Source organism: Felis catus, chromosome A2, assembly GCF_018350175.1.
Source record: "Felis catus isolate Fca126 chromosome A2, F.catus_Fca126_mat1.0, whole genome shotgun sequence".
Taxonomy (NCBI): Eukaryota; Metazoa; Chordata; class Mammalia; order Carnivora; family Felidae; genus Felis; species Felis catus.
In genome coordinates, this window is record NC_058369.1 from 138410577 (window position 1) to 138436444 (window position 25868).

The following is a 25868-nucleotide window of genomic DNA, read 5'->3' on the forward strand; positions in this document are numbered from 1 at the left end:
TAATCTCACTTCCAGAAAAATTACAGGTAGATAGGAACATAGAGAGAGAGGTAAGAAATTATGTATTTTATGTGCTTGGAGTGTGGGATATATTCTGCAATTTTCTAAATTTAATTTCTAATTTTCAACTTGTTTTCAAGTACTATGTTTCCTCTTTTTCCTTACAATGATACATCAGGAAAATAATGTTTTTTTTTTTAATTTAATTTTTAAGTAATCTCTACACTCAACATGAGGCTCAAACTTACAACCTGGAGATCGAGAATCATATGGTCTACTGGCTGAGCCAGCCAGACACCCCTAAAATAATTTTTTATAGCAGGTTCTTTTTAATTCATTTATGTTTATTTTTTTTTAATGTTTAGTTATATTTGAGAGAGAGAGAGACACAGCACAAACTGGAGATGGGCAGAGAGAGAGGGGACAGAATCTGAAGGAGGCCCCAGGCTCTGAGCTGTTAGCACAGAGCCTAATGCAGGGCTCGAACTCACGAACCATGAGATCATGACCTGCGCCAAAGTTGGACGCTTAACTGACTGAGTCACCCAGGTGCCCCAGTTCATTTATGTTTAACCAGGTGGGCTTTTTTATTTCATTTCATTTATTTTATTTTATTTTATTATTACTATATTTTAATTAGATACAATCAGAATGCAACCACAGGAGCATTTTCATATAGAAATCTGGCCAATTAGAGCTATAGAAGTAGAGATATGAATTCATTTAAGACACTCTTCATTTATGCTTATTTGGGATACATCCTAATTTACATAGTTCATAGAAAGAATGACCATTCAATCAATGTTTTAATTGCCTAAGAAAAGGCAAAAGAATCTAAATATAAAATGCATATAATACCTTCATTTAATTTTAGGAAATAACTTTGTCTCACATTGAACAGAATAGAATTGTTCTCCAAAAGCATCTCTAATGTAAATACAGTCCCTTGAATTCTCATCAAAAACAAAGTTTGTTTAAGGATATAGAAACTTCCTAGGTTAAATTGAAGACTTGAATTTTAGTAGAAATACCTGGCTGCCTTTGGGAAGTTAAATCACAGCTTCTCTGCTCTCCCTTCCTTTTGTATTTAAACAGCTGTGATTCTTTACATGAAGATAATCATATTAAATTATTTATGCCTAAAGAATTTTGGAACTTTCAGCAGGAAAGAAGTCCCTAGTCAGTGACTGGGCAGAGCCGTGCGTAGATGAGGAAGGAAAAAGGTAGGTCTACCACCTAGCTGTATGACTTGTGAGACACTGCCCTTGATGGTGAGTTACAGACCAGATCCTCACCTCCACCACAAGACAGGAAAAGTCCAGGTTCTGCCCAGGGTGGTCAGTTGAGTGAAGGGTGTTAGGACATTCATGGGACATTCATGCCATTAGATCATGCTACAGACTGAATGTTTGTATCTCCCCTAAATTCTTATGTTAAATCCTAACACTCAATGTGATCATATTTGGAAATGGGGCCTTTGGGGGTGATCAGGTCATGAGGTGGAGGCCTCATGAGTGGGATTAATGTCTGGAGAGCTTCCTCCCCTTGCCACCATGTGCGAATGCAGTGAAAAGACAACCCTGTATGAACTAGGAAGTAAATTCTCATCAGACACTAACTCTATCAATGCCTTAACCTTGGACTTCCCAATCTCCAGATCTGCAGGAGGGACACAACCTGCTTTTGAGTCTCAGTCAGACACTGCCGCTATCAAAACAGAGCCATATTCCCTGCCCTAATAGAGAGTCAAGTGTTAACCTCCAGTACAGTTAGAATTTTGTGCATTCTTTTCAGTAAAGCTCAAGTAGACAAGAGGTGGCAAAATTATCAGGCCTTCCTGGACAGAATTAGAAACAAGAGACGTGTTAGGTCATTACTAGATAATCTATAAGTAATTTTAAAAGTGCAGTCCAAAAGAAAATAGGTAAATACTTAAAGACATCTTAAGGGTGTCATGAGGCCTATAATAGCTAATAGGTTTGAGACTGTGTAAACTCAGGTGGAAAGAAATGAAAACTTTCAGGATAAACATCCCCACTTCATGCTTGTCGGCTGCAAGCTGAATTCTCCCATAAGACTGGCCCTGCAAGCGTAACCCTTGGGACCAGCTCCCCCTTCTTCCCATGGCAAAGGCACTTAAGAGTCTTTGAATGGGTCGTAGGCAATGAATAATTTTGGTGGTATCAGCAAGTGAGCTGGGTGGCTGGTTATAAAAAAACAAACTTATAAACAGAACTGTCTAAATGGCACTGGGATTTGGCTCCTTGGGTGACCGCCTGTAGTGCAGAAGCAGTGACCCGGACTCACACACGGTGGGGAGCTTCCTCCAACAGTTACTTTTCAAAGGACAGGAAGAGAGGAAGCAACAGCAGCAGCTAACTAAAGAAAGCCCCCGGTGTGAGAGCAGCTCTGATAGTGATGAAGAGGAAACCCCTGGGATGTGAAACCAAGATAGGCATCCTCTGGAAGCTGGTGCAATCAGCCCAAAGCCAACATGGCCAGACATTTGCTGGGACCTTGATATGCTTGATGAATTAACTTTCATTTGAGGGAAGACAAGCATACCTCCTCCAATAAACTCCCAAGGCATAACCAGAAAGGATCTTGTTAAGAAAATGGATACCAAACAATGGAATTTTCAGAGAATTGCTAATGTTCACTATCTAAGATTAGCATCATCTTTGAGCAGATTAGAGAGAAATGGGAAGACCCAGCCATTTCCCAGAATGATATGTGAGATTCAGAGAACCACAAGTCCTGTTCCTTCAAGTTGCTGGGCATCTGAGGATTGCAAAATCTGTCAAATTTGGGAGAATTTGTAGTTTGAAATTCTAGCAGGGTACGTGTTGGCTAAGCATGTGACAATGAAAAACAAGTAGGCATTGGAAAACTGTCAGTTCTCTAGGCTTTTCTGTTCATTTAAAATCATGTAGGTTAAAAATGATTTCTCTGGGTATAAAAAGTGAGATTAATTGACAGTGTGGAACTAGGTTATTCTGGGCATATCATCTAAGTATCCAAAGAGGAATTTAGGCATATTGAGGAAATGAGATGGTGCCAGGCTTGGAGAAAGAAAGGAACTCTGGTTAAAAGAAAAAGAGCAGTGGATGTGTATTCCCCTTCACTCCTTCCCATATTTATTGTTTACCATCAGACCTCTCCCTGGAGGATTTATTTAAGCAATAAACATTTATTGGGCTTCAACTGTTTGCTCAGCTCTGGACAAGGTCTGTGCTAGACTTGGGTTTATAATGATGACATGATCCTTGACCTCCTGGACCTCCTAGTTTAGCAGGAGCAAACAGACTTGTACGAAACTAATTGTACTCCATTAGTTGCAGGCAGCATTGGAGGCACTGGAGAGGGAAAACATTACTCTGGTTGGACAGAGGTAACGTAGTCAAGAAGTTCTCCAAATAAGAACTGATCCTTGAGCTTTATCACTGTAAGTTAGGAGTTTACCCAAAGGATTTATGAGAGGGGAGAATATTCTAGAAAGAACAACATATACAAAGACACAGGAATGGAAAGTCAAGCCAGTAATTGGAAGTGATTTGTTCCAACTGGAACATAGGGTGTGTGTGGGTGAGCAGTGGAGGATGGGATGGGCAAGTCATGAGGAGCTGTGTGTGTCATGCTAAAAAGCTGGAGCTTTTTCCTGCAGGTGATAGAGCAACAATGAAGGCTTTCATGAGAGAGAATGACAGGATCAGACTCTGAGCTCTGTGAGGGTGACAGGATAGCTCCAGGCAACAAAGACTCAAAACCCAAAGCGGGAGAATACATTTCCGGTGGTCCTACAGCTGGGGAAGCCAACCCCCAGTGTTTCTATAATGTGTGCCTCACAGTAATCAGTCGTACATGCATTTTTATAGCTTTGTTAAAAATGAAGAATAAAGTAAATGTTACAAATCTAGGCTCTGATTAGCATGCTTTGAAAATAAGAAAACACTCTTTAAAGGAGGCTATAAAGACTTTTACTGATGATAATTCATTTAGGTAAAAAGCACTTTATTAAGATATTCGGTCATAATCATGTTTCATTTATAACCTTTAAAGCCTCATGTGATCATATAATAGGCTAAAAGCAAAGAAAAAAATCAGGAGTCAGAAAAGAATTTGCTTTAGAAAAAGGCACAAGCCAGAGGCACACAGTTAGCAAGCCCGACTGAAATCTAACGTTGAGAGAGCTCAGAGTATAAATGTGCATAGATGTGCTAAAAGCATTTTGGCCCTTTCCTCAATTTTCCCCTTTTCTACATGCAAACTCAATCCTTTAATTTACCCTAATTTTCACACTGAGGGTCTTGGTTAAAGGGCTCCGTGTTTAAAATTACGCTTTAGTGATATCTCACATTACAGAAATGTCCCTGTCTCTCTGAAAGAAGTAGAAAAAGCTGTCAGAATTATTTTGCATCTTTTTGGAAACACCATGAAAATAGATAATCTATGAAATTGGTGAGGTTTTGTCCTGTTAAACTATTTCCAGAGCTATAAGATGCCCAAAATATATCCTAAATATTGGATGTGTGTAGGCAAAGATAAGGAATTGGTACAGGCAATTTACTGGAAATACTTTTCTCTCAGCTTAGGAAAACCAAAAAAGATCCTGGTTGGCTTCCCAACTTTCATTTAGGTTTTTATGCCCTCTAGTGGGTATTTGGGATTTATGCAGTTGTAAAATAATATTTTTGCAGCATTTCCTTTGTGCCATATGTGTTCAAACATTTATCTCAACAATATAAGACATTGACTGATAAGCCCTTAAATAGTCAAACCAAAGTGTTTTACATTATTTGAGCCATAAACTTTTGATAATTTAATAAAAGCTCTGAAAACTTTTAGGAAAATGCCTATGAAGACACACTGTCATGGAGTTCTCTAACCCACTTGAATTTTATCCATGAATTCCTTAAGAGTCCATTGATTCCTGGTTAAGAACCTCTAATGAAGCTGAGGTGTCCTCTAGCTGCCCCCTTTTTTTTAGTAGATGCTACAATTATTAACGTTTTGAACAACAGGAAAAGGAAACATACATTTTTAAAAGGACAGTAGCTAAAAATTCGGCTTAGACTTAAAGAAATAGGAGAGAACACAGAATATCTTAAATAACTAGATAGCTGAGATAATCCAAAAGCTTCTCAAGTTTTCAATGCAGCTAGGATAGTGTAGGATTAATCCTACAGGCAAGGGGGGTGGAAACAAAATCAAAGCAGCTTTTTAGGCAAATATTGATTTTTAAAATGTCGAAGAGAAATCTGTCTATTGTTAAAGTAATATGAGGGCCTCTCTGGCAAACAATTTGCATACCACAAGCAGGTGTTATATAGCAACACTTAAAGAAAAGTCATTTGCTATTTGCAAACATTGCAGCTACTATAAAAAAATTAGCCATCAAACTATGATCCTTCTAGGATGCCAAACTGATATCAGAAGATCCATAAATAACTAGCCACTAAGACCCTAAAGGATAGAATGATTAGTTGAGAAGTGATCCAGATTTCAGGTCAGAAGAAAGGAGTTCACAGACTTCTCTGACCAGTGGTCATGTCTAGGAGAAAATTCAAACACAAAATCAGTAGGTAAAATACACACACACACACACACACACACACACTCACTCACACACACGCGCACACACACACACACACGGACAGTTCATAGTTTTTACCAGGTTATTATTATACATATCACTTTCATCTAATTTCTTAAGGATACTGTCTTAGTCCGTTCAGGCTGCTGTAACAAAATACCACAGACTTGGTACTTTATAAAGAGCAAACATGTATTTCTCACAGCTCTGGAGGCTGAGAAGTTCAAGATTATGTCACCAACAGATTCAGTGCGGTGGTGAGGTGTTGTTTCCTGGTCCATAGACTGCCCTTCTTGCTGTGAACTCACAGTAAAAGGGGCTAGATAGCTCTGTAGGGCCTCTTTTTATAAGAATGCCATTTGTTTGGGCTCTGCTTTCATGATCTAATCACCTCCCCAAACCCCCACCTTCTAATACCATCATATTAAGCATTAGGATGTCAAGGTATGAATCTGGGGGAGATACACTCAGACATATAATGGCAGATACCTATTTTTCGAATACTTACATTTCCAAATACAGATTCATGTCCCCTATGAAGTTGTGGGATTTTTTCCCCCTAATGTAGTAGTTGAAGCACAGCTTTATTGAACCAGCACCTGCCCTACACAATGTACAGGGTGCTCCCAGAGTTCTGTGCAGCTGCATAGGATCCATTCACTCGAGTCCTTCTACCTAGCAATTTAAGACCTTTTCATTGTGAAAAAGAAAGAGGGAGAGTGAGAGATTGAGTTACAGTAAGCATTGAGGTTTATATTTAAATAAGTATTTCCTTCCTGTTATTTGAAGATCTTTCCTACCTTCATGAGTGTTTATAAAACACACAGCTTTTGTTTTCTTTCTTAGTATCCATGGGAAATAGCTTAACAGATGAAAAGTCATTCCTTAGCTGGGGAGGTTTGCTTATATAACATTTCTCTTTTATAAAATGAGCCTACATTTATACTCTTCAAATAAAAAGAGAAGAAAAAATAGAAACTATATGAATAGGACTAGGAAGCTAACAGTATTGTGTTTGAACACTGCATAAGAAAATTCCAGGAACTACTTCTCCATTTGAGATCTAAAGACAAGCACACTTTAGCCATAGGATTTCTGGACAAATGCCAAAAAGGGAAAAATTGTGTGCAAATTAATAAAATTTGCTTTGCAATATATTGTGTTTAAATATACATAGATGGATGGATGGATGGGTGGATGCATGGATGGATGGATGGATGGAAGATATATGCATTCTACCTGTTTGTCTGAATTAACCTGATTTAGCCCCTTCTCTATCATTGAGTGCATGGCACAATTTAAGTACTTTGCAGAAACTTTTCAATGATATTTAAGAGTAAAATTTTCAAGAACCAATAACTGAATCTTTGCTGGGGAATTGGTCTTCCATTCAATATGGTCTTTAACACATGACAAATGATATAATTTTAAACAAGTGTTTGGGGCAGTGTGTGAAAATTTAGAATTAATATTTTTATGTGAATAACAATTCCATGTTGTACCTTTTTAACTGATATGAGGCGGGAAAGGAGCAGTAAATATCAGGTTTGGCAGATGTCCAGGGTAAAAAAAAAAAAGCAGAATGAAACAGGACTGGCTCTACATGGTAAATGTAGGAACAAGTGGAAGGAAGTGAGAAATGGAAGAAAGTAGAAAGGTGGGGAAAGCTTCCTTTCAATGAACAGAGTTCAAGTCTGCTTATTTTTATTATGCAAAACTTTTGGAGAGTGATTCCTTTTATATTATGCTATCTTCTCCCCTGTTTTCTTCTATCTTTTAGGAATTCAATATTTATCTTAGCAGACCTTAGAAGCCCCTTATAATCTTTTAATAAATTTTATTTAAATATAGGAAAAAATGTCTCTATGAAAACAAAACCACATCTACATAAAGTTTTAGTGTAAATCTTCTTGGGAAATGGATTTTTGAAGACTGGAGAAATAATATTAAATTCTGAAGAAAAACAGAAAGACTAGAATATATAATATTGCTGGGCTTAGCATAAATTTAAGAGTAGGGAGTCAGGAAAAATGAGGTGTGCTTTTATATGGAACAAAAAGAATAAAATACCAACGAGTAAACAACTTGCCTTGGATAGAAATAATCATTAAAAGATTGCAGTATTGTAGGCAATACTTAAACTACATGATCAGTTAGCTAGAGTGTCACCTCTCATTATGAAGCTTTCTATTCTAAGCCTTTCCTCCACCGAGTTTGAGGTATGATTCCTGAAGTGTATAATGCTATTTTGCTTCTTACTACAAGTATGAATACTAGTTAAAAGATCTTTTGTTAAACAAAGGAAAGCAGATGGTTTTGCCAGAGAGCTATTTCCTATCCCCAGTAGATTCTGTGCCCAATTATAAGTTTGCAGATAAAACTTCCATTCTCAAGGTTATCCTAAGTGAGAAGATAGACACAACGGACAATGTAAGAATAGATACAAATCACACTGTGTATTTGTGGTGATTCTCCAGCATATTCAAACAAGTGAAATATGCTTAAAATATTGCAAATATCAACAGCAGTCCAATCTTGAAAAGAAGTGGGGAACAGGAAGAAGAGCAGAAAGGGCAATAGATACAGTTCCAAGGGGATTGTGGAAGGAGATGGCAGGTGCTTCCTGGCAAATCAGCCTGAGGGTGCCCTAGCAAGCAATCAGGGGCAGCCCGCACCTCCCCCCCGGCCCCAACGGCAGCACCCTGCCCTCTCTGCTCCCTGTGCCCTCCTCCCATCTCCCTCTACCCTAGTTTCACAACAGCAGAGACTTGGGGCCCATCCTCATTTTCTGTATCTTGAGAAAGATCTGTCCTTTGACTCAAGAGTAAAAGATGGAGAAGATGCCCCCTCCAACAAGCACTTTGTGGTCCCTTCTGCTTCCCATCGTGATCACTGCAGTCCTGGCCAGTCACCTCAAGGGTCACCTTTGCTTTTGATTGTGAAGAAAATTTGGATTGTAAAACAAATACGGTGGAGGTAAATAATAAATGTAATTGCATTTGATGCAGATTAGCACAGTTTCATGACATTAAAGTACCCCTATTCTATCTGTTATCTCTTTTTCCTTATGGATCCTTCTAGACTATGAATTTTCTGCCTTTCAGCAAGCTGGCTCATATCTTTACTTTCTACCCTTTTGTTACAAACTGTACAAGAAATTTCACTTTGCCCATTTTTTTCCCTCTGAGTACCAAGTTCACGTTCTGCTTTATGTATTTACTTATATTATAATGTCTGTTTATATTCAAAAAGGATTTGCAGTGATTATTTCTCTAGTTGAATCCTGGGCGCTTGGTCAAAAATCGCTTTCCCAGGAAAACCTGCTTTATCAATTGGCTCAGAATTCCTTTGACTGAGTCCCTCAGAGTCTATTTTCTCTCCTCTTCTCTGAGGTAAGGTCTTTCTGAACATATGATTAGCCTCCATCCCTGCCACCACCACAGCCTGCTACTTGAACTTACAAACCTTCTGTCTTCTTAAAGTCTTACTGAGCTTTGGGTCCATACCACACAATTTAGCCCTTAATTTCCTCTAATAATTACAAGAGTGCTAGCCTTGCCTACTCTATTATATAGTGAGCCTAGGATACAAAAATAGCTGATAAATACTAATTTTTAAAAATCTCTTAGAGAAAGACAGGAAGAACTTTATTTTGTGTTCATTCTATTTTATTTATTTTATTTTATGTATTTATATCTTACAAGGTTTATTTTATTTGCATGGACTCAATGCTTATCTATTCTGGCCACAACAAACATAGTTGAGTTTTATTTATTTTCCCCTTTTAGAAAATCTTTCTAGATCCTGATTGGTAGACATTAAAATCAACCCCTCACCCTTTTTTTTTTTTTTTGAAAAGCTGCTTGTGTGTTTCAGACTTATCCAGGACCTACTGTACAATCAGTGGAAAGAGAAAAAAGATGTCTTTAAAATATGGCTGGGCACTCAATGTAAACTGTGGCAAACATAGAAATTGGCTCATGTGCACACAGCATTGTATAAAACATTGATCTTCCAATTCCACTGACAGATCCCTATAGGACAAAAGTCCTCAAGACTTGATCGTTCACCTTATAAATTCTTCTATGTGTGACTGTTTCCTTACTAACATAAACTTCAGATTATAACTTAACTTCCCTGATGGACTACAGAAAAATACCCTGTTTCATATGGACACAGCATTCCAGTTCCTGGATTTATTCTATTCTTTTGTCTGTCTGTTTGTCTCACTATTAATTAATACTGCCATTCTGATGCCAAAACCTGTGGGAATTTTAGTTACAGTGAATTAGCTCAACTGCTGATCACCCACAAACACTGACAAGAATGAGTAACTGGGACCAGAGCCTGGAATGGGTTATCGAATAGGCTGTCACCACCAGCCTTTCCTGGGCCAATTACCCTGCAACTTCCCTCTCCCACATTGACACACAAATGTTTTCCCACAAAACAAAATCAGAGTGATCATTTCCTGGGCCACCCTTCAAGATGTAATGCATCCCCATGTCCTCCTAAACCTCCTTGAGTCTGGATTCCAAAACCTGAGCTCCTCTCAGAGTGCTGAGCACCCCAGACCCCTCAAGTGAACATGGAGAGGTTGGGGCTCTACAGGCACAGCCGGGCAGCCTCTGCAGTAATACGATCAAAAGACATCCTTCTTGCCCCCTCTCCAGAAATGAATTCTTAGAAGAACTCTGTATCAATAAGGTAGAGAAAATGGATTCTTTGACTAATATTTATTGAGGCAGCTTTGTGCTAGTCGGACTAAATAGAGCAGATCTTGCTTTGTCAAGGTTATATTCTAATGTCAGCAGGGCAGGTGGGTGGTCAAAAAATAAATATGTTAATAAGTTATAAAATATCATCTGTTAATAGTACTGTGAAGGTCATTAAATGGGAAAATGTTAAAGAGAATGACTAGGGGAGAGAATAAGACCACTATGGATAAGGTGGCCAGAAAATAACTTCTGGAATGGAGACATTTAAGTCTCAACCTGAATAATGATGATCTGGGGGCTGCACATTGTGGACAAAAAGCCAGATGGCCTGCATAGCTGGAAGACAGTGGACTTGGTGCAAGGTGGTATGAGATACAGGTGGTAATTAAAAGATATAGGCCCTTGGAGATAAAACTGAAGAGTTTGGATCTATTTTAGTTCCAAGTCTATTAGAAGGCTTAAGCAAAGTGGCACCAGTGCACTCTCCATTCTAAAACCATAACTCCGACTGCTATGTTGGCATGAATTGTAAAGTGGTAAATATGAAGGAGAGAGTTAGGGTAAGAAGCTATATCTATCCATCACTCTGGCAAGAAATGATGATTGCTTGGGTTGTTGTGGTAAAATGGAGGTTGAGGAAAGAGACCATAATAGGACATAATTCAGTTTGGTCAGAGATAACAAGACTAGCTCAAAAATGAGATGCGTGACTGAGAATTGAGGTAACTCTTTCAATTTTGATGCGAGCAGTTGAGTGGTTTGCAGTTTCATGGAATTGGAGGTGATAGACTGTGGGAGGAACAGATTTGAGGGTGGCAGAGGAAGCTAGGGAAATAAAAGTTCCTTATTGGCTAATTTGTTTTAATTGGCTCTTAATTGGTTCTTAAAAATCCAGGGGTAGGAAAAATCAGACTAGACCACTGAAGACATGAGTCTGATTTTCTAGGTAGACATCAGGGTTGTCAACATAAATTAGGGTATCAGCAACAACTGCAAGCTATGAGATTGGATGATATCACATAGGAAAGGGTTTATATGGAGACAGTAAGAGTCTGAGAGCTAAATTACTCCAAGATTTAAAAATCAGATAAGGGGCAGGAGGGAGCCAGAAAAGAAGACAGAGGAACAGCCATTGAGTTAGGAGGACCACAAAGGGAATTTTCCAATACTGAAGCCAATGGAAAGTGTTCCAAGAAGAGAGAAAACTAATCAAGTACAAATGAGAGATTGAATAAGATCATCATGAAGAAATAACCATTGTATTTAACAAGTGAAAGTTAATGAGACCTTGGAAAGCTTTTTTTAAGTGATTATATCTGATAAAAAGAATGTGATATAACACTTTTTCTACTTAAATTTCATAACCAATCTAATGCTGAAAAAATTAAGTGGAAAGAGATGTTATCTAGACTATGAAATTCAGCATGGAAATACTAACTATAAATAAATGTAAAGAGGGGCGCCTGGGTGACTCAGTCCGTTAAGCGTCTGACTTCAGTTCAGTTCATGATCTCACGGTCCCTGAGTTCGAGCCCTGCTTTGGGCTCTGTGCTGACAGCTCAGAGCCTGGAGCCTGCTTTGGATTCTGTGTCTCTCTCTCTCTCTGACTCTCCCACATTCATGCTCTGTCTCTCTCTGTTTCAAAAATAAATAAATGTTAAAAAAAATTTTTTAAGTAAATGTGAAGAATTTTGCCATATTATATAAAGGACAAACTAAAGAGCTATCATTACATCATCTGGCTTAAAACATTTTCCAATCAAAGAGATATCTAAATATTGGAATCAATTCCTGCAATATTGAAAGATAATTTTTCCATATTCAGATATTCATAATTTCTGGTTTATTAAGGTCTTAACCCATGTATATGGTAGTCATGAAGTAGAGATAGATTGGTCTAAAAAATCATTTGACTTCGGGTAAAAAGCTATTTGTAGCAGGTGAAAATAAATTTCTGTGACTTAAAACCATGTTTTTTTCTCTAACCCAGGTATGGTGACATGGTACCAAAAACCATAGCAGGGAAGATATTTGGTTCCATCTGTTCACTGAGTGGGGTCTTGGTCATTGCTCTACCTGTTCCAGTGATCGTATCTAACTTCAGTCGGATCTACCACCAAAATCAACGAGCAGACAAACGGAGAGCACAGAAGGTGTGTATTCAGCTCTGTGCAATCATGATTTAACATCTCCCCCTTTTTATAGTGAGCTTTAAAAATCCCTTACTGGCTATTCAGTGTTCCAGTTTTGGTCGATAGTTGCATAAGTCAGCACAGGCTAGGTTATACTACAGTAAAAAGGAACCTTAATATCTCAGTGGCTTAAAACAACAAGGAATATTTCTCAGTCATGCTGCGGATCCATTGCTGGTCCAGTGATAGAAACTCCATCTTGACAAGGTATTCTGCAATCATTCAAGCCGGGGTAACAGGACATGATGAATCACGCTGACTCCAAAAACCTCCTCCTGGAAGTGGGCCAAGTCACTTCCATTTCTATTGCACTAGCCAAAGTAAGTCACATAGCCGTGTGTAACTTCAAAGTGGGCAGGGGAATATAATCCTACTGTGCAATCAGTGGCAGAGAGAAAGAATTATCTAGTAAACAGCACTAATGATAGTAGTAAAATCAAAGATAGATTCTTGGCAAATTTTATCAGAATCAGATTTCTAGATCTAATTAATTTCGTCTTTGCCCATCAGGGATCAAGCTGGTTCCAGTAAGCAAGGACTATTAAAAGGAACTAAGATATGTCTCAGATATTTTAAATAGTTGACCCAGGAAGTAGGAGAAATCTGATCATTAATAGCTGAGTTTTATTCCTGGCCCAGTTCACTGTTTCTCTGAACTTCGTGCCAGTTATTAATCCCTCTAAGAGTAAGGGTGTATACACAACTGTAAGATGGGGAAAATGTACCTACCTCAAAAATTTATATAAATCTATACGAGTATATCATAATAGTAACAATATTTAACATTTATTTCTGGTTTTACTATGTGCCGGGTACTGGTTTGGTGTTTTTTTTTAAATAATTCATATTGTTTTCATGAGTCTAGGAGTGAGTCAACATTATTATTCCTATTTTTTAGATAAGGATCCTAAAGTACGCAGAAATTGAGAAATTCAATCTAAGCCAACCTGACACCCAGTTTCATACACATAAACATTATGGTAGACTGCCTCTCAGAAAACCCGACTAAATGTTAACACACTTCCCTTCTCCAATTTTTGTCAAAATAGTCCCCTTTAGAGTCAGGGCCCTTGCTGCTTAGAAATAATTTTGGAGGGGCTCCTGGGTGGCTCAGTCAGTTGAGCGTCCGACTTCAGCTCAGGCCATGATCTCACAGTCCATGGATTCGAGCCCCATGTCGGGCTCTGTGCTGACAGCTCAGAGCCTGGAGCCTGCTTCCGATTCTGTGTCTCCCTCTCTCTCTGGCCCCTCCCTTGCTCATGCTCTGTCTCTCTGTCTCAAAAATAAATAAAAACATTAAAAAAAAGAAGGAATTTTGGAAATCTCTTGTGTAGTGTCTTTAAGACCATGGCACTAGATTTCCAGTATTCTTCATGGATACTCCATCGTTGTCCTTTATGGATAGATAGTTTTTAATATCCACAACCATGACTAAAATGGATCCACAATGCTGGTAATGTAGTATAACTCTAAACTATCATGAGACATTTGGGTGCAGTTCAAAGCTACTGGCTTTGTAGCTAATTCCAGAACAGGATTTCAAGTATGCTTTTGAACAATGTTGGTCTTTTAGTCGAGTATAAAATCTCAAAAAGTAACTCTCGGGAAAGTTCAGGGTAATCAGTGTGGTCACAGAGCATACTGTCCAAAGAACATGTTCAAGTCTAACATCACAGATCCTCTGCCTTTTGCAAAGAGTCACTTTTTCAGCCTTGTCCTTTCTTGCTTTATAGACTCCCCCAAGTTTGGACAGGTACCTAGCCTTTAATTATTGTAAAGAATAGAGTAGTCCAATTAATATGAATTTTGGAACTGATAATTCAATAAACAGAGGCTAGCAAAAGGCACCTTCTGAGCAGTTTTGTAGTCTCACATAAGGTATATCTTTGGAGATGGAGAAATTGTGACCACCATTGGCCCCTCCCCCAGGACTTTCATGCTCACAACTGTGGCTCTGCCCACACGTTACAATCCTTCTAACTGGGCACACATGTACATTGTTTAAAATGACAAAAATCCTACAAAAATCTTAGATGCCCAGGACTCATCCATCTTCATTCTAGAAATGCCTTCCTTGATATAAGAGCATAAGAGCTACCTATAATTCATTTTCCCAGTGGAGGAGGTTGGGTGGGGGGGGGGGGGGGACTACCTATATGGAAAACGTAGGAAGTACAAATCTGATTTTCAGATAAATTGAACACCAAAATATCTGTATTTTCTTCAAACTTTGTCATCTGCAACAATCAGATCAGTAAAGAAAATCTTAGAATAATTTAGAAGCCTTTTTGCATAAATAAATATAGAATTTATTCCTTAGTTAAAGGCAGTTTAGGTTTATCTGGAATGAGGTGATTTGACAAGTATCAAAGTTATGAAAAATTAGCCACTAATTCAGTCAAGCAAACAGTCCATTTAGTAAAAACATCAGTCAAGCTGAATAATAAGGAATATTACAAAACACTTTTTTAGACCATGTTTTTCTGCGTTTGGTCCATTTTTCAACTCTAAGCTCAAGCAAAAGTGTGAAATATATCCAATATGCATCTGAGGGGTGCCTGGGTGGCTCCATCAGTTAAGCATCCGACTTCAGCTCAGGTCATGATGTCACAATTCATGAGTTCAGGCCCCACGTCAGGCTCTGTGCTGAGAGCTCAGATCTTGGAGCCTGCTTCAGATTCTCTGTCTCCTTCTCTCTCTCTGCCCCTCCTTGCTCACACTGTCTCTCTCTCTCTCTCTTAAAAAAATAAACATTAAAAAAGTTTTAAATATACATTTGAGAACACTCTACTCGGCACACAGGGATACTTTCCCTCTTCTAGGCTCTTCCCCCCAGGAAGTACTCTTCCTGCTTTCACTACCTATCTCCACTCTTAAAAGAAATGCACATTTCTAGCCACCCTTGATCATTTTTTTTAAGTTTATTTATTTTGAGAGAGAGAGAGAGTACGGAGGAGGGGTAAAGAGAGAGGGGGAGAGAAGAATCCCAAGCAGGCTCTGTACTGTCAGCGAGGAGCCCAACTCAGGGCTTGAACTCATGAACAATGAGATCATGACGTAAGCCAAAATGAAGAGTTGGTCACTTAACTGACTGAGCCACCCAGGCACTCCATCCTTGATCATTTCTTAACTAAACACCGACCTGTGGGTCAATATAGACTTAAACTGGAGCATGTCTCCTTTCACCCCCACCACTAGTAATTGTATTTTAATAGATGTATTTATTCAATAGTATTTCAGTTATCCAGTGGTATTTATTGATTAGAAAATATTTGCCAGGGCATCTGGGTGGCTCAGTCGGTTAGCATCAGTCTCTTGATTGCCGCTCAGGTCATGATCTCATGGTTCATGAGGTTACTGAGTTTGAGCCTTCTGTTGGGCTCTGCACTGACAACATGGAGCCTGCTTGAGATTCTCTCTCTCTCTCCCTCTCTGTCTGCCCCTCCCCTGTTCTCCTGCATGAGCTCTTTCTCTCTCTCTCTCCCCCTCAAAATAAACAAATACACATAAAAATTGTTTAAAAAGAAAGTAGTTGCCAAAATAAAGCTAAATTGATACAATGACAGATGCTAGGGTTGATATTTTGAAGTAGGGAGCCTACCTTGCTTTAAGATACAAATCACACCAGTCAATCAAGGTGTGATTACAAGGCTAATTGTAAGTAATTTTCATGTATAATAGTCATCATAATTATAATTATAATTTAATAGTACTAATAGCAAAAACAACAACCCTCTCCAGAGTTTCTAGTATATCCCAGGTTCTTTATAACTGTTATTTTTATTTTCACAATCAACTCACACAGAAGTGTTATTATTTCCATTTTACAGATGACTGTCTCATGCATGCACACCTACTGATTAAAGTCTAAGACAAAGAAATTCTGGCATCATTAGAGTTATGTATTTTAGGGATTTTCCTATAGATAATTCTAAATACAGTGAGAAGTTTTGATTCAATGAGCCCATGTACAGCCAATGGACAATGTAAGTACAATTTTTTACTTGTCACATAAAAATGTTGGCACTGATACAGAAAGAAGTTACCAATACTCAGTCTTTTATCATACTTTGCTCTGGTGGTTGCCAAACTTTAGATTCATTGGAATCATCTGAAATAGAATATAAAATATAGATTGTTAGACCCACCCCTGTAGCATTTGATTCAATAGTGTGGGATTACAGTCTGAAAATTTCCTAAGTGATGGCGATACTGTTGGTCTGGAAACCATACTTTGAGAACCATTGTCTAGTACATTAATTAATGTCCAAATCAAATAATTTTTATAGAATTCTAGAATAAATAAAATAAATAATAATAAATACAGCCTGAGTATGATCTCTCTTAGATTATCCAATATTAAAAAGTATCACTCAGGCCCTACCCCACATCTCTGTGGATAACTAGATGTTTATCTATAGTTTAAGAACCCCCATTATCAACACATGTAAGGCTCTGGAGGTTATATACTTCTTGATATCCACTGTATGTTTCAGTCTTATTGAATTACTGAGTTCTGCTCTTAAGTCTCCATTCCATCTTCATACCACCTGGCAAACCCCTACTCAGGGTGCAATACTCAGCTCAAATATTACCCATTTTATGAAGATTTCTCTAAATGATGTGGACACCATTAATTGCTCCATCTTCCCTTCTACAACATTACGCGGACTCTACTATCATGTAGTATACATATTCTCCCTCTCCTCCATTTGTCTGAGTGTGGTGCCCAGCCTAAAATAGGCACTTAACAATTTGTGAAATGAGTGAAAGAATGAACAGTGAACTCTTGTTCACCTTGACAGTGTCCTCCATTCCTAAGGTTGGGTGGACAGTCCTAGGGCCAGTTGAAAACAATATTGGGAAGCATGAGTTTTGTCTTTGGTACCCTCCCACATCTTCTTTCAGTTCTTACCTCTTCCCACCTAGAGAACTCTCGTGGCCCTCTCTTTCACTGACCCTTTCTTTCAGGGTCCCTTCCACTGACCCAATTGCCGGCATTGTTTCTGCCCAGCCCTGCAATTACCAGGGTTAACCAAGCTCTAGAGCTGACAGTTTTGCACTATCTTCGACTGATTTCTTCTCTCTCTCTTTTTATTAGCATTTCGCACTAACTTGTCTCATTTCTAGGGGAGCTATTTACCTTAACAAATGGAAAGGTTCCAATAAATCCTTAAATCTGTAAAAGCTGTTAACGCTTACTCTGCTACCTCCACATGAGGCATTTTACTAAACCTTAAATGAAAGAAACAAGTCTAAGTAAAATTTCCAGAATAAAAGGTACATGCAGCATGCGGGCTGGTATTTGAAGAGTAAGGAATTGCCTCACATTACAAAGGAGAAAGGTCTTCTCTACCTGACTTGTAAAGCTACCTAGGATACCTTTATTTTTCAAAGGTATTGAAAACATTTTGTGATTTGACAACAACATGGTCCAATAACTCCTCACAATCTACCTCCCACTTCATTTAGAAGATAGATCACATATAAGAAAATTGCTATCTCAGTGGTTTTTGGCTTATACCATCTCTGATTGGGTCCCCTGCTGTTTCAGGGAATACATTGTAAGGTTTATATAATGTCATTTGGTACAATTAAAAAACAATCCACTTGCTAAAAACCACTGCATTCTAGCCTCTGAAAACTCTACAATAAAAGGGTTCCATGTCAAATTAGTTTGAGGAAAATTATATACCATATCCCCCTTTTGACTTCACAGTGAACATCCACAATATCTTGTAAGGAATCCAACAGCAAAGAAACCTATTTGACTTCTGGGCATTTCCAAACTTCTCTTGACCACAGAACCTGTTGTTTGTTCATTTGGTTGGTTTGGATTTTACCCATAACACTTACTAGTTCCTTGGACCCCAACTTTGAGAAATCCTGCTGAATTTAGAGAATTTAGATGAAAACTGAATTTATGAAGAATTGAGATGCTTGGGGGAAAATGTGCTTATGAGACAATTTATTTTTACCAACACCATCGGTGTTTCTCAAGAATCTGAAAATAACTTCAAAGCTATGTTTGTTTGTTTTTACATAGACAATATAAGCCTTTTTGTTTAATTAAAAATCTGAAAGCCTCCTATTTTCCAAATAGGCTAAAGTATTTAGTGAGACTTTACTTTCACGCCATAATATTTGCTGGTACTTGACTGTGCCAAGAAGTTGTATTTCCTACAAAATAGGGGTGGGGGCTGCAAGGAATACATTTCCTCTTACTAGCCGGTGATTTTCTTTTAACCTCTCATCTACAAAGCCACAGTTGCCAAGATCGTCATACTGAGTGGGTCAGAAGTAAAGTGATTTTCTAAAATATCTTCATAAAAGAAATTTCCTCAATTACCTACTGAAAGCAAAGATGTAATCACAGGTCATAAAAGCTGGCATTATTCAACAGGCATTTGGTGTGGTGCTCCACAAGACCGATTAAACCAATTAACTCATATACTATTGTTGTAAAATGAAAGAAAAGTCGTGATTGAAATTTGAGACGGGAGGCTTTTTCTAACATAGTACGCGGCCTAGCAAAATGGCCATTCTGTCCCTGCAACAACTGCTTCTTTTCCCCTAAGCTTAGAACTACTTCTGTAGTAGTGGATGCCACCATATGTAGGCTTTCCCAATGTGGAAAATATGTGTCATTTTCCTTTGCTGGACAGTATTTTTGGCTAATGTAAATAAATGTCTCATTTGTGAAAAAAAAATGTTTTCTAATACTGCTGCTGAATGCTTGGAGAATAACATATGTGAGACTAGGAACTAAGATACAGGCAATGTAATTGCATGCATTAATTGCAGAAGGAAGGAAGGAAGGAGAGGTGTAAGAAAGAAGGGAGGGGGAAGGAGGAGGGAGGGATGGAGGAGGGAGAGAGAAAAGGTGGGGGGAGAGGGAGACCCCCCCCCAAAAAAAAAAGGCATTGACTGTTTCAGGAGACCAAGGAGACTTTAGGACTTAAATTTCCACAGTAATCCCTTTCTGGAAACCAAATGTATATTTAAATTAGTTATTTCTGAATTATTACATCTATTCAAAGTCATTTCCAAATATGCTTGTCATTTCCCATTGTTTTATCAACTCTGGCCTGAAATCCTGTCTGGGCAGCACAGCTTTTGAAGTTAAAAATTTCCTACCTTCCCACTTCATTCTCTAGTGCTTTGAGTGATCTAAACAGTATGCTGCCAACAAAGAGTGAAATTTGTCTATTTTTCCCATCATTCATAAATATGATCTTTGTACAAAGTATTATTTTAAGTTGGAATCAACAAACAGGAAGAATAAATTCAGAGAGGAAGAGAGAAGGGGTAGAGTTGAAGCCAGATGATATCTTAATGCTATTTTGAGAGCTTCAGATGTCTCAGTGCTACTCTTAAATGCTGTGAGTGAAAGGGCATCTTGGTACAACTTTGGAGGGAAGTTTGGTAAAACACACACACACAGACATCCTTTGATCTAGGAATACTTCTGCTTCTAGAAACTGTCTTGCCTAAAAGCACATCATGATGTTCAAGGCAGGACCCATTGCTTGTAGTAGCAAAAGATGCTTTAAAAAATTAATAGTAGTTGGCTGGTTAAATAAATGGTGCTTTATTCATTGGTATATTATATATTTATAATGAATGAGGTGGATCTATATATTTAGATATGGAAGGAGTTCCAGTATGTAATAAATGGAAACAGCTGAGTGCAAAGGAGTGTGAGGCATATTGTCCCAAATGAGTAAAAATATGTGTGTATAAATGTATGAATACACACACACACACACACACACACACACACACACACACACACGCTTTTATCTCCCTAGAAAATTTCTGGCAAGACTCACTAGAAATATTACCAGTGATTGCCTCTGAAGCATAGCAGTAGGGTAGCTCCAGGGTCCAGAGAGAGACTTACTTGTTTTTGATGTACTTTTGTATTAATAAAATCTTTGTCATATGTATGTATTCATTTTTCATTTTTAAAAAGCTAGATAATTTTTAAATTTTTATTTTAAAAAAATCTCATGGTTAAAGACTACAGATAGTATTTATCTGGGTTGTTTAGAAAGGGAAAAGAAGGAGTCTTTATGGGGTAATTTTATAAGAACTTGAGGAAGCCATCCCAGTTGCTTTCTTATATACACTTGCTAGATACACATCTTACAAACAGAATGTTCATCAAAAAGTGCCCTCCAGGAAGTGAAAACCAGACTCATTCCATGACTCATTCCATACACAAGCATCAGTTCTAAAGTAGAATGGAATACCAGATATCTGGCTAAATAGTTAGTTTGCTTAGTAATATACTTTGGTGATCTCACTGTAACTGTGAACAATTGAAGTAACCACCCTCAGTCTCTAAACTGGAGAACATTCTCTACACATAAATGTTTTAAAATTAAAAAATAATTTTATAAAGCTCCTTGGAGGGACTCATTATGTTCTCATCTCAACAAATTCCAGAGAGAAATAGAAATCAGATAAGCATGCTGCAGTATGGGCCAGTGTCAATAGAAAAAGTGGATAAATTAGGGATTTTTTTTGAGACTACATGTTATTCGGCATGGGGTCTACATTGCCCAATTTAACAAAATAATTCCAAAAAAATGCTTTTTGATATTTGAGAATGCAGATACACTGCATTATTATTTACCCTCCATTGTTTAATTCAAAGCATAAATGTATTTTTAAAATACATTTTTATAAAAACCTTTTTAAAAAAAAAACTTTAAAAAGTAAGGAAGGAAAGAAGGAGGGAAGGAGAAGAAACAAAGGAAGAGAGGCAAGCAGGCCATTGGTTCCTGGAATATATTTACTAATATTTATAAAGACATTAGTTTAAATGAAAATGATTTGGAAGGTCGTATGTTAAGTCTTCATTTCATTAAGTTACTCAGATTGAGATAAGTGAAAATATAAAAAAGGAATACTGTCATTTTTCTCTTAACACAATTGACAGAAACAACAATGAAATAACTTGATCTTACTAAAACGACTTAATTACAAATCTTAAATGCACCGACTCCAAAGTAGTTAATTGATCTCACTGGAAAAGTTCACGAAAAAAATATATATGCTGACATTAGCATTACACCAGAGTGCCTTCGCTGTTTTAAGAAAACAACTCATGAGTATTAACATTTATTTCTCTTCCGGCTTATAGAAAGCCAGACTCGCCAGGATCCGGGCAGCCAAAAGCGGAAGTGCTAATGCTTACATGCAGAGCAAACGGAATGGCTTACTCAGTAATCAACTACAGGTACAGTCAAGCATTTCACTTTTTTTAATGTTCGATTTATTAGTGTAATATTGATTTAGTTCTATTTAACCATATAATTTTATTGTGGGCAATTATGAAAATGGCTACTGAAACAACAAAAGTGTCATTTTTAAATAACCTTGCCCTGTACGGTCTCATTGGCTGTATGTAGCAGATTAGAACCTGGGCTATGAAATATTGCCAGTGAATCATGACTCCCATTCACGATTGGGCAATATTTCTTCACTGCCTTATTGAAACATGGGAAAGGTAAAAAATTCTCAACGACTCAAGTACCTATTTTTATTTCAAAATTATTTATGTTCCTTAAAATTCATTTGTGTGGGGTTATGATGTCTTGTTTTACTTCTTAATGGAGGGGAACACCATTCAGTGTTCTAAAGCTCACTAGTAGCAAATACAAGAGAAGCTTCACTTTTACCTCAAAACTTTCCTTTAATATTTAGGATTCCAATCATCTTGCAATCAAAATAGCTTTTATGTAGGTGAGCACGATCATGATTTCAGGATTATCTAAGCACTAGATTAAAATTTATTATCCAAAAAGAATAGCTCCCAGGCTTTCAAAGGTAGCTGGTAGTTGAATGAGTAAAACCGATTTAAATTTTCAATTCAGGGAGGCAAGTCTAAAAGCCCAGACCGCTAATTTGACAGAAATATAAATGCTGATTACCAAAATTAAAAGCAACTGCACATTTGTCCCTTTTTGGTTAAAAGAAAATTAAAATGCTGCCATTTAATCTCGGGAAATAGGCTAGCTCTCTCTCTGGAAATGTGTAGCTGAGGTTCTCATTGTTTGCAAATGAAATAGAAAGCACTTCTGTCTTCTGTGTGTTACCAGTCCTCAGAGGATGAGCAGACCTTCATGAGCAAATCCGGCTCCAGCTTTGAAACCCAGCACCACCACCTGCTTCACTGCCTGGAAAAAACCACGGTAAGGAAAAGGCATGACTGTCCGCCCCTGTACGGAGACAGTAATACCATTTGCTTTTGTGGATACTGAGCGTTTCCAAGTATGATTTCACTGTCTACATTGCTGGAAAATATACTAAAAATGAAAAAAGAAAGAAAGAAACCCACAATATTTGAAATTGCTTTGAAAGACTCTAGTGACATTTCAACTTGAAAAGTATTTTAGAGAATTATTTAAAATGTTTTTATCTTCAGAGATTATCTTAACTCTAGTCTAAAATATCAGTTTAATGCCAATGGAAAGTCGTTTCCCAACAGCTGACTGCAGGTCCTGTAAAATATTATTTTTCCTCGGATAATTAAAATGTTAATTAAACAAAAAACAATGTAGTTCATGTATTACTGACATCTAGGTAAAGGGAAAAACAATAGCAATAACAACAACAAAAAAAGAGAGTAACTGAATATAAGCATCTTTCCATAAACAAGTTGTAATAAACAAGATGGGTAATAAAAACTATGTGTTCCCATAAGAAAAATGACACATTTAATCGCTGAAGCCCGTTGGAACTGAGGATTGAGCCAGCACTTCTTCGCTTAGAAGCTTTCATTCGGATCTCCACTTTAGCAAATGTACCCTTTCCCTAGCTGGCTTGTCAAAAGGGGTCACAGTCTTTGACCACAAGGCAAAACAAAACTCTCACCATATTTGAATCAAGTCTACTCCCTCACTCCCCAGAGGTACATACTTGTATTCTCATTTCCAACATATTCCCCATTCATTTATTCACTTCCTTATGCAATCATTCAACAAATTTGTATTACTTGCCTATCATGTGGCAGACAGTGAGCCAGACCCTGGATACACCATGAAGTCAGGTGTGGCTTCTGCCTCCATCAGGCTTCCACATATGGGATAAAACACAGATGTTACCGGAAGAAGGGTCATGAGTTGCAGAGGAAAAACGAGGCCACAGTGCAGTGCCACAGAGGGCGGAGTCACTAGGGGCTTTCCTGGAAGAACTTGCATTGAGACCCACAGGATGCCTAGGAGCTAGTTAGGCAAAGAAATGAAGGAGCTAAGGGGTGATGTGAGCACCCGGGGACAGGGTAGGGGGTGGCGGCTGGAATTTGGCCTAAGAGGAACTGAAAGAACTTGAGGGTGATCAGAAGATAGAGCATACAGAGACTCAAGCAGAGACAGAGAAAGCCTAGATAATGGAGGCTTTGGAGGCATGTGAGTAATTTTGATCTTTATCTCATAATAAATGAAAAATTACTTGAGGACTTTAAACAGGGTAGTTACATGATTATATTTGCATATGTATATGCAAGAGAGTAAGCGAGAGGGGAAGGGACAGAGACAGAGGAAGATAGAGAATCCAAAGAAGCATGAAATCATGACCTGAGCTGAAGTCAGCCGCTCAACCTACTGAGCCACCTAGGCACCCCTATATTTGCGTTTTTAACTGAAGAGCCATAACTTACAGGATAAAGTCTACAACTGTTAGGATACTCTTTCAAAGGTAAATGGTAACGTTAATAATCAAATCTATTTATCCCCATGCTCTTCTCTTTTATTTTCATTTTTTACTATCTTACCTTTTATTTTTACTATTTTACCTTTCAAATAAAAATTGTCTAGCGCCAATTAACATAGTTTAAATCGAGCTACCTACAAAAATAACCAGCAACAGAATGACTTCTTCACTTCCAAGCACTGATGTGAAAAATTAGAATCTCATGCATTATATACTTGTATTTTGTGTGAGAATTGTGCATGGTAAAAGAAAAAAAAAACAGATTGTGAATCCTTTGTGAGCTATATTTTTTCTATAAAATTTGACATCGAAATTCACTTCTTAATGAAATTCCATCTTATCTGGTCATATTATTCTCTGGACTTTAAACAGTAGATTCTTAAATTTCAGTTACCTCAAAATGCTTGTCTCAGCAAAGAAATAACAAAATGAGTAACTAAAACAATCTATTTGCTATTGGCCAGTGAATTGCTTCAATTGTTTCACTAATATTCTAGGATGAGAGATGGTTATGTGGAACTTGGCATGTGCAAAGCCTTCCATTATAAGATTATTCCCACCTACACAATGAAAAAAAATAGTAATTGAAGTCATTCTCCAGCAGTTCGGACCAAAATTTTTTCTCTTACATTTATGAGGTAAAATCTTACATAGGCATTTTAGGAAGCGATTCTTTATTAAATACTATAAACACAAAATTTGCACTGTGTTTTGTCTAAAATGCGGCATACAAAATGATGCCCATCACTGTTTGCCTCTTGGCCAGAAGAACTATGAATACAAGCAGAGCTAAGAGGAGTACAGCCAGTGATGTATCACAAAAGTAAGAAAGGAGACCTCAGAGTTCAGTGCTAACCTCTTCGAATCAAACATAAAGTGGCACATTTTGCAGTATTTTATTTATTTAACTAATGGGTCATTTTCTATACTTGGAAATTTTAGAGGAACATCTGAAGAAACAGAAAGTATAGAGGCACCTGGATGGCTCAGTCAGTTAAGAGTCTAACTCTTGATTTGGGTTCAGATCATGATCTCAGGGTCATGAGATGAAGCCCCGAGTTGAGCGCCATATCAGGCTCTGCACTGAATCACTGAATGTGGAGCCTGTTTAAGATTCTCTGCCTCCCTCTCCCTCTGCCCCTCTCCTCTGCTGGCACTCTCTGAAAGAAAGAAAGAAAGAAAGAAAGAAAGAAAGAAAGAAAGAAAGAAAGAAAGAAAAAGGAAGGAAGGAAGGAAGGAAGGAAGGAAGGAAGGAAGGAAGGAAGGAGAAAGAAAGAAAGAAAAAGAGAGAGAGAAAGAAAGAAAGAGAAAGAAAGAAAGAAAGAAAGAAAGAAAGAAAGAAAGACAAAGAAGGAAAGAAAGAAAAAGAAAGAGAAAGAAAAAAGAAAGAAAGGAAAAGAAAAGAGAAATAGAAAATGTTTTAACTATCTCATTTTCTAATTAAAAAATGTTTTCAATCTCATGTGAAAATATTTGCTAATGTAAAACAGACAATCTAATTTGGGACATTCTATTAAAATAGCCTCTTTAACATAATTCCAAACTGTTTAAAAAATAAAAGTCAATGTGAATTTACACATTCACTGTGGGTACTATTTTATATGCATTTTCAACCATTTTTTTCTTTGCCTCTTAACTTCCAGA

The 25868-nt window shown here is 37.6% G+C and overlaps 1 protein-coding gene across 1 annotated transcript in view; it reads left to right on the plus strand.

The window, feature by feature from the left end:
* KCND2 (potassium voltage-gated channel subfamily D member 2) overlaps positions 1 to 25868 on the plus strand; it is a 488971-nt gene that overhangs the window by 458130 nt on the left and 4973 nt on the right. The window contains exons 2-4 of the mRNA XM_011280521.3: positions 12302 to 12464; positions 21655 to 21750; positions 22613 to 22705. Of these exons, the coding sequence (XP_011278823.1) occupies positions 12302 to 12464; positions 21655 to 21750; positions 22613 to 22705 (352 nt within the window). The remainder of the gene's footprint in view (positions 1 to 12301; positions 12465 to 21654; positions 21751 to 22612; positions 22706 to 25868) is intronic.